At 39.6% G+C, this 14467-nt stretch overlaps 1 protein-coding gene across 6 annotated transcripts in view; it reads left to right on the forward strand.

Moving 5' to 3' along the window:
- Positions 1–9943, forward strand: part of pcbp4 (poly(rC) binding protein 4) — a 106814-nt gene extending 96871 nt beyond the window's left edge. For 5 of the 6 annotated variants that reach the window (XM_036559314.1, XM_036559317.1, XM_036559315.1 and 2 more), the window contains 2 exons: positions 4799–4968; positions 7777–9943. In XM_036559314.1, coding sequence (XP_036415207.1) covers positions 4799–4968; positions 7777–8131 — 525 coding nt within the window. In that variant the 3' untranslated portion in view covers positions 8132–9943. Of the gene's footprint in view, positions 1–4798; positions 4969–7429; positions 7581–7776 lie in introns of those variants that run through there. The other variant, XM_036559318.1, reaches the window with a different exon arrangement.
- The last annotated feature ends 4524 nt before the right edge of the window (positions 9944–14467 follow it).

Raw genomic sequence — 14467 nt, forward strand, 5'->3', positions numbered from 1 at the left:
CATCCCAACAATTCATGAATACATGAATGTCTTGATGGTCATGTTATATTAAGTCTGCCTAATGCATTTGTTATGAAATAATACTACATTTATGAACATTTGCAAATATGTTCAAAGAAAATATATATTTCCCACCAGAAAGCGCCAGATTTTCTACGCATCCACATTCATATGCCCACAAAAAGACTATAAACAGGGAACTAACGTGGCATTTATTATTGAAATGCCCTTGCAGCATAGCGATTCCACAGCTAGGCGACATCAAACAGACATCAAACGACTGGCAGACTAAGTTGTTTATCACTCGCAATCAGGTCTCACTCTCTAGAGGAGCTGCTTCTCCACGGCAGCCCACCCCTCTAAGTCTTCGGGAACATGTTGCAATTAGATTGGGATCAGACCCGGTGCTCGAGAACACAGCGGCAGAGACAAGTTGTCGGGTCTATAAGTCTGACGACTGCCCAGTGAGCCGGCTCAGAGAGGCAGCCAGAAGCGAGGAGAGTGGCCTCATCTTCGCCAAGCTGTGTCTTCCCTCAGCTCCCTGCCTTTTTTTGAATTACAAAATGCGGCAGGGATTCACCCGACAATAGACCCACCGCTACCTTAGAATCAAGGGGATTTACCCTAGCTGATGTTATTTTTTCCTCCAGGGGAAAAATCTTTGAACGGCTTAGAGCGGCTGACGTCAAAAAAGTTACGCGGTTTCAAGTCTCGGCTTTGAATAAATATGAAATACGAGTTCGTGGGACCTGCTATTGTGCCATCCTGTGTGTTAAGGATGGATGAATAATTTAGAGTTTCATAAATGCATGACTGTGGATGGACGGTGCTGAGGGGCTACGCCTGGGTGGTAGCGGGACCTGGCGATCTTCTGCCAAGCACTTAGACACCGACATAATCAGCTGAGCCATTAATAGCCTCAGGCACCAGGGAGAGCAGTGTGACAAATCAGGAGCTGCAGCGGCCATATGACTTGTGAGGAAAGGAATGCTCTGTGGGTGAAACAGACACACACACTCACTTGAATGCTCTCAATGTGAGGGAGGAGTGCAGGGGCAGGGAGGGGGAGCAAGAGGGAGCTGTCTGTCAGACGAATGCCAAACTGCCAACGCGTCTGCACCGGGGTCGCTTTATCATTGTCCAGGCCTGACACCAGGCCCTAAGGATCAAGGTCTCGGCACCCGGCCCCCTCCATCACGCAATAACCCATTTTGCTCCCAGGCCACAAGCAGAAGCAAACTGTCAGTGAAACCGCAGGGCTTCTATGAATTCAACCACCATCCGTTCGGACTGAGCCATGCGCTGAGGAACGGGGTGCGCCCTTTTTAACGTGGGCTGAAGGATTTTCAGTGGCATATTGCTGGATAAAATCCTAATCTTTCCCACACATATGGAGCAAAATTATCATCCTAGCCATTTTGTTGAATAAAAAAAAGATGTGCCACCTTCTTTTATGTTGAATGCACAAAAAACGTGAGCTCTTTTTTATGACAGATCCATGTTGATTTAACTAATCAGGCCACAGTTACAAACTGCTATACCATTCTAGAAGCGTATTAAATTCACTGTGCTGTCTTAATATCCACGTATACAGCGATTCCCAATCCCATTTCTTATTTTTACCCCTACCCCTTGTTTTGAGTGTCACCTTGCCCCTTGAAACTTACAAGGGGTAGTGGTTAAAATCTTCCGCTACAAAATAGGACGACCCTTAAATAAAGAACATTACTTCATTAACGGGCCGCTATCTGTGTATCTCTGTAGGTGACCCTGCCAGTCTGCAGTGAAAGCACTGCTGGGCTTTAGTTGAATTTAGGGCACCCTATGCCTTTAAAGAGGGGGATACGACAAATATTTATTGTCAGCCACCCCAATTCCTTGGTGATATGAAGCTGAAGTCAGCTATTCGCCAGCTTCTCGTTCTGACTTTCCCGTTCCACCTTAAATGGAGCAGAAGCTACATTCTGGTGCTTCAGGCGTCAGAACTGCTGCACCATTTAAGATGGAACAGGAAATTTAGCTAGCTAGCTACCGAGACATCAGCACACTACTAGCGATTTTTATGCGTGTTATGAAGAAAAGGATCATAATATATTCAAATGACATTAAACTAAGATAATACAATGGTTATCATCATTTTTAAGAGAAAATTCTCACATTTGTGGATTTCTTTGGTCGCTTTCTTTTTGTTTTTTTCTCCTAACACCCCGTTTTGGAGGACCATGTAGCCCTAACACTCTCATCAGACATCAGGACACCCTGCCCCTAGGCTTCAACACCCAAACAGAGGGGTAAGGGCTAAGTGGTAGGGGCAAGAGGTGAAATGGGAGTGGGCCTGAGTGACTACCATGAAACAAAAGAATGAAGTGCTGTTTAGCACTAACCCATTCCTTCAAATCAAATCAAACAGATGACTGTGGTAAACAGCACTGAAAAGCCTATCATGCCTCAGAAGGTGATGCAAGGAACAGAAGGGGTTCTGGCCCCAACTACTGAAAATATGTTCCGCAGTCTATGTTCTGAGTAATGTGCCACTTGCTTGCTGCGCTCAGTTGAAAGAGGCTGGATGAGTCAGAGTTCACCACCTGTTGTGGGTTCACACCAACCGCCTGGATCTGCAGAGCAAACACCGCTATTAACAAACGCTCATCACAGAGACAATGCTCCCCACCGCTGTCGCCCTTCCATTTCGGGTGCTGATAATGACTAGATTCAGGCACAGCACACTGAATCAGGGACTTTAACACAGCACAGCAGATGTTAGTGTAGCAGAGAGCTAAATGGAGAAATTGCATAACCACTGAGAGCACGCTCCTAATATGTGCTTAGATGCACAAGATATGGTCTGTGAGCCTGTCCTCAAACTAGAGTTTGAAAATCAATAGCCACTTAGCAGCACAGATGGTGGATCTAGCATGGTCATCTTGCTTTACACATTTTGATGGGACTGCAGTTGACAAAGGATTGGAGAGATTATGTTCTACATCTGACAGGTGATCCATTTCACACAATGAGACAGTTTGGATTAAAGGATGGACTGAAGTTTTTCCTTAACAATGCTCCAAAAAAGATAGAGTTCCAGAGGTTATGTAAAAGCATACTCTCCTGACTATATCTCGTTACAAGGTACAAGACTATTTTAAGGTGACAGTTATGTAATTATACAAAAAATAAAATGATACTTTCCAAAATAAAGGGCTCCACTGTGTATGATAGGTCCAAGTGGCATATTCTTTTAGAAACTGCCTGTTTTTAATTTTGTTATATTTTCAAAGAATTTGGATAATTTTTTCATTAGGTTTGCAGTAACATAGGATAATCAGTAGAAATGTACTGTTACTGCCTGAAGAAAATCTCCTAAATGGTGACTTTACAGGAGAAGGCAAAAATATTCTCTACTTTTAATGTAAATGTAAATGTTAATGCAAAGGCATTTTATTCCAAGCAATTTTGAAGCATTTCTGTTGGTCCATTCATCCTGAAGTTTTCACACAATGTAAAGGGCAGCTGCTCAAATGATGTAGAAAAATAAAAATAAAAAAATGGAGATTCTTGTTAAAAACCTTCATACCTTTATGTCTTTATACCAAGGAAGACATGAAGCTCAGTGTTGCAACATGTACACGAAGTATTAGTAAATAGCTGTTTTAACCTTTTCAACTCCTTGGGACCACCGGTGGTTCCAAAACGCACTTCGTCATATTCTTCATAACTTTCATATTTCATATGCTACATTCAAAAGGTGGGTCTCATATGAGAGCTGTAACTGTCTTCTTTCCAGTCAAATAGATAGGTGATGTAATTTAAAACCCGTATAATAAAAGAAGCTGAACTCAATTTTTTTTTTTGTCTACTGACAGTCGACCCATTTTTCCACAAATCTGGGCTATAAACTATAAAAAGATGGTGTCTCTCCAGTGATCTGCTCTGTAAAAATTATTTTTATAAAATAAGACAAAGAGCGTCTAAGATTTTTGGCTTTATAATTACGATTTGGGCATGTAAATTCAGATGGAAAAACCAAAACATACCCTGGTCAATATTAAGCAAGTAAAATTTTTGTCTGCTTTATCTTTATCTGTATATAGAAGGCCACGTTGAGCAACATAGGAACCCACTGGGTGACACTTTATTTTGAGCGGTCCTTTTTAGATGAAACACTCAACTCACTCTCAGTAACATGTCAAAAACTGATGAGGGTTAGGGTTAGGTTTTGGGTTCAGGTTAAGGTTAGGGTTAGGGCCAGGGTTAGGGTTAGGTTTTGGGTTGAGGTTAAGGTTAGGGTTAGGTTTCTGGTAAGGTTGGGTAACGTTAGGTTTTGCGTAACAGAAGTAACATTAACAATACATCTACTTATTGTATTGTAAAGTATCAACAGTGCATTTTTAAGATATTTACTTCAGTGTATTCAGATGCTTAACTACTGCTACTTCACTGATATGCTGATGTGTTACTGATACTCTGTTAAGAGTTTATTAATCATCTACAAAGGGCCACTAAAAATAAAGTGTTACAGTTTGACACATGCTTCACTGAAAGTGCTTAGTTATTCCAGTCATGCGTCCAATGCTGTGGTTGGCATTCTACCATTGTGGTGTCGTGGTCATTGGAGCCCTATTTCCTACTCAACCATCGAAATGTAACGGTGAAAACTAAACAGTACTTGCATCATTTCAAAAGAAGTCCCCAGTCTTTTGACAGGCAGTGAACTTAAGTGTTACTTTTAAACTTTTCACCACATTTGTATGTAGTTCTGTGTACTTTATCCATTCTCTTCATTTCTTTTCTCTCCTTGCAGCTGATTGGTTCCATCATCGGCAGACAAGGTACAAAAATCAACGAGATCCGCCAGGTGTCTGGGGCTCAAATCAAGATTGGCAGCCAGCTGGACAGCACCAGTGACCGACACGTCACCATCACTGGCTCTCCCATCAGCATCAACCTGGCCCAATACCTCATCACATCCTGGTAAGCACCCCTAGCCTGGCCATTGTACTGGAGCTTTTGAAGTTGTCTGACCCCGTATGCTAATCCAGGATCAATGTCTCATCTTACCCATAATGCCTTAGATAAGGATCCAGTTGGGGAAAGCTGATTCTAGATCACAACCTCAGGCCATCTGCTACTTGAGGCCTTCACTAATCAATAGCTCTTGTTGCGAAACAGGCTGGGCTATAGTAACTTCCATAGCCAAGTCAGAAGCACTGTGCAACAACAAAGTGGGGGAAAGGTGGCAAGAATATGCCCAACCGAGGAATTAATTGGCTGTGTTTCAAGCCAGCAGCTTGTTAGAGATAAAGGAGGAGTATTTGGGCTGCCTCGTAGTCAGACTGTAATGCTCTCCCTCGAGATCTCAGCAATTTTTTGTCAGACAAGAAAGGCGTACATTCCAGGCAGCTTCTGAGTGTTTCCCAGCAAAGATTTAATGTGATGATTTAATGAAACTGAGTCCGTTCAGTGGCGATGCCCATCAGCTGCTTCTACATGCATTTCAGCTAATAAAAGGGACTTGTGACACTATTTTAAGGAACACATATTAGGCATTTATTAAGATTTTTCTTTTATCCAGTCAAGCCCAAATTAGACACTTCTAAATGGTTTATTCCCTAAGTATTAAGCATATTAGGAACTGTATTAGAACATAACTGGAGGTCTGTTCTGCAAAAATCATTAATAATTAGGTAGTCATGTGACTTCTGAGTTTCATACGTTACTAACACTTCAAAATTTGTTCTATATTCTAAAGCAGACATGTAGACATCACTATTTTAAGACTAAAAAGTTCTCAGTAAGTCAGTATTTTTAATTTTTATCTTTTTTTTTTTTACTTTACCAGCACATTCGGTATTTCATTACAACTTTGGTTGCATTCTGCTGTCTCTATTTCACCTGATAGTGCAAACAATGAAATAGAAAATAAAAAAAAATTGCCTCACAAATTTAATACATATTTGACATTTTGACTGCAAAAAAAAAATAAATGTTTGTCCGTTAAACTGCAAATATTCCCAGCTTGTATGTTTTGGCTAGTAAAAGGCTACGAACTGGTGCAAATCGACTTACTGAAAACTTAAGCGCTTTTTAGCCTCTAATTAAAGCTGACTTAAAGTCTATTTTAGAATATGGAACTTATTAAACTCTTATTAGCCCTTAATAATAAACCCCAGAGGTCACTTCACATTACCTAGAACGTACAGGAATTAAATGTTGACAATTTTACACTAATTAGATGTAACTTCAGGTGATTATGCTCTATAATTTGCATAACAAAATATTCAGTGTTTATTGCGCATTTTTACAACACAGTGCAATTATTAGTGATTTTCACATAACAAACCTCCAATTATGTACTAATACATGCTGATGCATAAACGATTATAATTACAATTTCAAAACTGGGACTAAATCCGCCTGGATTAGCATTACAGATTAATGTAACATCCATAACAGAACAATAAATACCTAATCAAATGTCTGTTTGAGGTATCGGTCAAACCTAAACATCTGTCCTATTTAATTTTTGAAGCAATTATCTGACCGACATTCTGATATTATAATCCATCCCTAATTGCTGTGCTTCATTCCTTATAAATAACAAAAATTGAATGCATATGTAGCAGTAATTCCGCTTCAGTAATGTTTTTCAGATATTTGCTTTTATTGCTGGAGACCATATTATTCCTGAAGACAGTCAGTCAGATGTCAGAGTCATGTTTATTGGCCTTCATTCTGATTCAGCAGGTTCACAGAGCGAATCATGAATAAAAAATGTATTCTTGTCCCAGGTGTGTTCAACAAGCAGACTGGTGCAGAGTGTCAGAGTCTTCCTAATAAGCACCTTATTATGCTGTTCAAAATGTGTTATAGTCTCCAGCATTCGGCGAGAAAACCAGAGGACGTGTTGGTTTTGAACATATTTTGCTTTCTGCAAGTTTTCTTTCACTTGTGTCTGATTTAGCAGTTTGTCATGAGTTGGAATGCTGTTAATTTGGTTTGTAAGGTAGTTCCGGGACAGTGAAGCCATGGCAATTTCACAATGTTTCATTAACAAGTTGCTTCAATCAGACTCTTCCATCTCAAAGTGTTTATTCATGTCTTGGAGCTCCAGTCTACGAACATCACCCCCAATTGGCACTGCTGTCAAAGAACGCATCCTTCACCAGCCGCTGCGTTACAGAACATTGCATCAGAAAGTTCTGCATATTGAACACACCGCATTGTTTCATATTGTCCATTGACCTCAAAGTCACGAGGTCAGGTATGCCCTGAAAGCAAAAAACACAAACATCAAGGTGGTAGTCCGTATGTTCACCTGCATTTGCAATGGACACCATATTGCCAAATGCATTTTCTTCTCTCTTTACCACCGAGTACAGGTTAAGGAGAAAATCCTAATGAATTTAAAACCGTTTTGTTTCTTTTCCCTAAGCCCCTACCCGAGCCATCACCCCGAATTAAACAGCACCTCCCCCATGAGTGCCAAGGTCCCCCCTCAAATAATCTGTTGCAACCTCCAGCAAAACACACCTCTCTTATGATTTTTTCTTTTCTTTTGTTTCCTTTTGTTTGTTTTGATTTTATTTTCATCTTTTCTCTCAATTTCTTTCTTTAACATGTCTTTTATTTAACCTTCTAACCCTTCTCCATCCGTGTCCCCTTCCCTCCACCCTCCTTCCCCACACCTCTCCTCCTTCCTCTTCCTGTCCCTCCCTCCTTCCTTCCTTCCTTCCCTCCCTCCCTTTCCTCCCCTCCTTCCTTCCTTCCTACCTTGTACAGTTTAGAGACCGCCAAATCCACCGCCCAGTCCTCCTCCATGTCGACCCCTGTAGACCTGAACATGAGCTTCACCCAGCCCGCCTCCCCTGCCTCGTCCTCCGCCGCAGCCCTGGCAGCGATGGGCGGTCTTCCCCACGCTCCCATCCTGGGCGCCCCCTATGCCCTCCCCCTCTCCAGCCTCCTGGGAATGAAATCCGTCCCCTTCCTGGCACTCTCCGCCCCCGCTGCCACAGCTGCCGCCGCCGCCGCCGCCGCCGCAGCCCCGGCCCATGGAACGCTGGCCTCCTACACGGCCAAAATCTCCTCAGCCAACGGCATCAAGAAGCCAGAGCGCCAGAAGTTCGCCCCCTACTGACATCGCCAGAGAAAAGCCACGCACTTCTTGTTCCCGAGACAAGAACTGGTGAGGAATTCCTTCAGCGGGCCTCCCCTCTTGCCCATTGTAGCCGTCTAGTCACGAAACCTTACCTTCTTTTTTGTTTGATTTTCTTTTCCTATTTTTCAGTTACGTAACTTGTCCGAAAAACTACTAAGACACTATAGCCTGTTTAGATAGTTCTATTTATGTTTTCTGGCTGCAGTAGCCTCGAAAGCCATAGCCTATTCCTAACCCTATGTTTTTTTCCCTCCCAACCCTTATTATACTCATCTATTGTCTGCTCTTATTTATTAATGATTACGAAATATTCCCGCGGAAGAGTTTATAAAGTAAGACACTGGTGACTGATGCTAAACATTTATGTATCAGCTTTTATACAACGATGTCTGTGTATGCTTCTGTATACAACTTTCTCATTTTTTTAAGAATCTTTAAATGATGTATAAAAAAAAGACGTTTTTAAAGAAGACAACATATTTAAACCTCGCTTTGTGTTACGTTTTTCTGTGTTTTGTCGCGTTTATTTGAAACCGAGTTATTTATTTTATTTATTACGAGCATTTTCTTTTGCGATCAATGTTTGTTTTCCATGACGACACTCCGCCCTTTCACGGTACGGGATACAGTTTGTCGCTCACAGAGACGGACTCACAGAGATGATCTATTATTGTCAAATGGAAAATGTTTCCATGATGTGGTATTATAACCTAATTACACACTGAACTTCCTAAAAGCTAGGACTTTTTTTGGTTTTGAAACGTAGCTAATAAAGGCTAAATGGAGAGAACTGTGTCTGGATAGAGGCTAGTTACCTCTACTGATGGCTTACAAAGGCTACTATGCATGGTGAACGCCCTTGTCAGAAACTGAAGCTGCATGTTGACTCGGCCCACTCTCTCACATACACTAGCTAAAACAAACAGCAGCCTAGGCAACAGGCAGTGTGACAGCAAAGCAATACTGGACTAAACGTGCTGATTATACACATACAAACCAACACTGCAGACCTAGACATAAACGTGCATCAACTGTAGCTACTGTAATCATGACTGTTTTCATCCACGAGGGTATATTACGTAGACTTTAGTTCTGTTCTATTTTTTTCCTTCTTTTTATAAATATACGAATATAACTCACTTATTTTTGTAAAGCCAGATGTTATGAATTGAATGTGGCCATGATGACTCACCGATTCATACATTTAGATGTGGTTAACTTTGACCCTGTGTTCGTGCTTGTTTTTTTCTTTTTTATCTCTTTTTTTCTTTTCACTAACATGTCTCACATACTCATTTGCATGAATTCAACTTGGCGTCTATGCAAAACATCTCTTGATGGTTTAACGAAGCATCCTGTGCCACGCATCGTTGGCAGCCCTCGAAGACCGCAGTTGGTAAGGGCTACACAGAACAATGAGGTGCAGCACAGGCAAGGGCAACGATGCCCTGAACTTGACGAAAACACGTGATATATACTATATGATATTTGTTGTATTCTATCCATTCTCTCATTCCAACCCTTAACACGTAACCACCACGTATACTGTATAAAATGCCACAGCGATACTATATGCCATGCGATATTGCACTTGAACATGATAATTCCACTATGGCCAAATGAGAATCGAGTGTGAAATGTTCAACTGCTTGACTACTTTCTTCAAAACTGTCTGTTTTGATTTGCACCCGGATTTCACGTCGTGTCGACTTGGCACATGTGTGACTCTTGATTTCGCTCCATTCATCAATGCCATAGAAAAAAAAATAAAACAATACTGTATTAACTTTATCCTGGTGATTCTTGTCATTCATCTACATGCAACCAACATGAATTTCCTGACTTATATCTTTTAAAAAGTCAGCCAGTTCTACTCAGAAATATGTGTCCACTGAAAAGCGTGCAGCGTCTGCTCTGTGAATGAATACTTTCAACAAAATAATACATTTGTGGTAACAAATCTGAGGATTTTTTTATGCAAGCCAGTTGGGGGAGGGTGTTTTAATGTCTTTTTGCTATTCAGTATCCACATTTTTAAACAGTCATATATATCAACAAGAAAATATTTCAGTTGTTATCAATACAAAATGAAAACATGCGAGGGTTAACATTGGGAATAAAATCTCATATCCCCAATTTTGGACCCTTTTGGATTATTTCTATTGGTTATATATATCTATATATATATATATATATATATATATATATATATATATATATATATATATCTATAGCTTATTTTGAAATTTTTGACCTAGTGTAAAGGATAAGTAGTAGTTTCAAATTATGAAAAGAAAAAAAACTAAAAAAATGTAGATGTAAGTTTTGAGTGACTTTATTTAGCACTGCTAGCATAAGATGTGAACTGTATCTGTATGTTCTGTTAATTTAATAGTTTATCTTTGTGGATTAACAAACTACCGATTGAAATCTGGACGTATTACTCAGATTAGACTGTCACCTTTTTGTTTGAAATGCATCCATATGTAGCTTTGCTTAGTCACCATTCCGCTTAATGTGAGACGCAACATCAACTGCTTGTCTCAGTTTCTACATTGTGTTGTCTATGAAAACATCTTAAAACTTACAAGAAAATACAAGAGGGAGCTTCTGATTTATTTATTTTTTTGTCTGAAACTGTAATCAAAGAAATGGCTAAATGCAAAAGAAATATATTTATTTTAGCACTTTTGTTAATTCATGTCCACTCGTGTCTTATTTTCCAAAAGTTAGCAAATTGAAGGTTAACACACAAGTTAGCAAGGTAGGCTTAGCTCCACCCACACTTGGCACAACCACATCATGCCATATATCACTGAAAAGCTTTTTCCTGTAGAATCTAAACAGACTATCCAAATATGTCTGCTTCCTTTGTAGTAATGACAGCGTTCATACAAATACAAAATGTTCATATGAAACCATTTTTCTCAAATACAGCTTTTCTCTTCATTCACAACCAAAAATCTCAGTTTCTAGAACAGCTGCTTTCTTGAAACTTTTCATATTAATTCCTAACAATGTTCCGAATGTTATTCCAGAAGGATTTTCTAATATGTTGCTCATAGCTGGGTATGTGTTAGACCTCATACTACAAAATTATAAAACATTTTATAGTTACAATGCAAACAAAAAAGCATGAGGTTATGAGTGTCTTTACAATGTACTAAACATTTTAATTATAACATCATTCAAATGCCAGATCTTACGCAAGTTTATGCACATTTAAGTAGATACCAAATACTTCTTTGCAAAACTTTCAATGCAACATACGAATATCATTTATCAGCTGGCAAAGACTGATTCTGATTGTTTTAAAAAAAATGACCCAATTCACCTGCAGTGCCCTGCCTTAAGATATCAACAAAAAAAGGGGATCACAGTGATGGTGATAGGAACCAGACATCTGAAGCGCTTAATGCTTTGAAAATCTGAAATAATGTAACTGGAACAATGGTGGAATGACAATTTATTTTTTTCTTCAGTTTCACAAAAAGAGTCTGAATATGCCTGAGACACTATTTTAAATTTATTTTTTAAATCAGTTAATGGTGGAGAGATACATGCAGGGTTTTATAAGGCAAAATTGTCCCCAAAGAAAACTTGTATTTTAAGATTTTCTACTATTTTACAATCAACATTACATTCTGTATAAAAGTCAGGAAATATGTAGAGGTTCAGGTTTTGAATGGGAAATGTGTGTTGTAGACATTGTGACCCCTGGTTCCTATCACCACCACTGTAAAGAATTCAGAGCTGATACAATGAACTACTTCACATCAAACCACTCTGAATGGCTGTTTACATCTCATCCAGTGACTTACGCAGACATTTGGAAAAATCTGGCAGATAGACTGGAATAGATAATAAGATGAGATCAGATATCTATGTATTTGAATTTCTAACTGGAGTACAGTAGTGATGTTCGCCTTTAACCTTATCAACTCCTTGAGACCACCAGTAGTTCCAAAACGCACTTCGTCATATTCTTCATAACCTTCATGTTTCATAAGCTACATTCTAAAGGTGGGGGTCGTATGAGAGCTGTAACTGTCTTCTTTCCAGTCAAATAGATGGGTAATGTAATTTTAAACTCTTACAATAAAAGAAGCTGAACTCACAATTTTTTTCTTCTACTGAAAGTCGACCCATTTTTCCACAAATCTGGGCTATAAACTATAAACAGATGGCGTCTCTTCAGTGATCTGCTTTGTAAAAATTATTTTTATAAAAAAATACAAAGAGCGTCTAAGATTTTTGGCTTTCAGCAGTAAATTGTAAGCATATAGCAATATGTGTCTGAATAAATAAAAAATAAATAATTTACATTTATTTCATGCAGTTACTGAATAATCTGCCTTACGATTTGGTCCTGTAAATTCAGATGGAAAAACCAAAATATACCCTGGTCAATAAGAGGTTAAATTATCCAAATGCTAGGTGACTTCAGAGCATCACAGTATTATTTCAGGTCCATGTTAGAACCTAAGATTAAAACACACAACAGACACACCTCTAAACTTAGACACACCTCTTTGTTTTGACTCAGCTTAACCAGATCAGTCATTACTTACAGTGCATTTTCATTTGATAGGAATAGCTCTGGAGACACGTCTTTATAGGAATAGCTGCTAACGTTAACGTCGCTATAATGCACTTATTCATCTATAATGCTACGCTGACAAAATCAACCAGCCTTTCATCTCTCCGTCCTTCCATTGAGCCCAGTCGGACGGCACCACCCAACTGGCCTGCTGCCATCACCACACGAAAGAAACAAAGACTACAACCCCCGAGATGAAAGCCTGCTATGAATAAGCTTACACTTCAACAGCTGCTCAAACACAAACAAATTCTTTCAGGCGGCAAGACGGGGTTATACTGGGTGTGTACGTGTGTATGCGAGTGAAGTGTGTGTGTGCGTGTGGAGGGGGGTGGCAGGGGATGTAATGATAACCCTAGCGCAGTCCCCGTGTCACACAAAAGACACTGTAGTTGCCCACACATACAATCAACCGAAGCATCCTGCAGAAGACCACTTTATCTCAACCTCCACCCATGCTGATTCTCCCAACAGCCTCCGTTTCACATTAGAGAACATCCCGAGACAAAAGGCCCGAGAAGTCACTGAGTAATTACACCGCCGATAACCTCTTCCAGGCGATGTTTGGAATAATAATTACAATTTACCAACAATTAAAGAAGAGCCAGAGACAAAAGAGGCCCGAAATGGAAGCCGGTAATTACATGGTGACGGCCACTTGGCTGTCGAGAGCTCTGCTGAACTTGAGTGGGGCTCTGGCACGCGTTTAAAAAAGCACGCTGGTGGGGCCACCAGCTAAAAAAGAATACAGTGCCACGCGCTGGAGTTCAGTTCAGAAGTTAAGGAGGAGGCGCCGTCTACCCACACAGGGCAGAACAAAGACAGCAGATGTAACAGCAATGTACCGTAACGTGTTGGTAAGAAAAAAGTTCAGTTAACATGACATCACAGCAACAAAGCAGATAGCAAAATAATGTTCACGATGCTGCAGTATAACTGTATATCTTTATATTGACTAGTAAACAATGTGCACTCAAAAATATGTAAATGGATTGTATATGTTGGCATTAATCTATTTGAATGAATGGAAATGTGTGGCAAATTTTAAATGTATAGGACGAGGGAGCACTTCAATATAGGGGGGCATTATAACGCACTGCAAAGTTTTTATTAAGCCTTAACAGGCCGTCCAGTGGCTGCTCAGTACAACTTTATTGAGCAATATACTTTTATTGAGCCTTTTCAAACTAATAGCTTGTAACTTATACAGCCAATAACTAGTCAGACTTGAGTAGGGCACTTATTTTTGTTTCATACATCATTATCTTTTGTGCAAAATTTTAGCTGTTCATATGCTCATTCTAAGCCTTTTCAACTCAGAAGCTAGTGACTAACTTAAGTTAGTAACTGCTAATTAACCACCTGCTTGTTTATTAAGCAATAACTATTCTCCAGAGCATGTTTGTGTATTACACATTGTAATGTTGTCCCACCCTTACCTGAGCATTAACTTTACTGTACTTATTACTGAACTCTAATGAAATACAAAATTAGTTACAGTGCATCTAATCCATTTATTTTCTTCTTTTTAAAGCACTAGACCAACTGACCCCCACTTCAAATGTGAAAAGTAAAAGAATTTATAGTTTACACTTACGCCTAAGAAGGTGTTAATTCACCCTAGTTATTGCTTAATAAAGTAGTTATAAGTAGCAAGTTAATAAGACCAGCTAATGGCCTAGGAAGAGCATTATAAGGTCTTGCTATACAAGTGT

The sequence above is a fragment of the Colossoma macropomum genome, unplaced genomic scaffold (genome assembly GCF_904425465.1).
Source record: "Colossoma macropomum unplaced genomic scaffold, Colossoma_macropomum, whole genome shotgun sequence".
Taxonomy (NCBI): domain Eukaryota; kingdom Metazoa; phylum Chordata; class Actinopteri; order Characiformes; family Serrasalmidae; genus Colossoma; species Colossoma macropomum.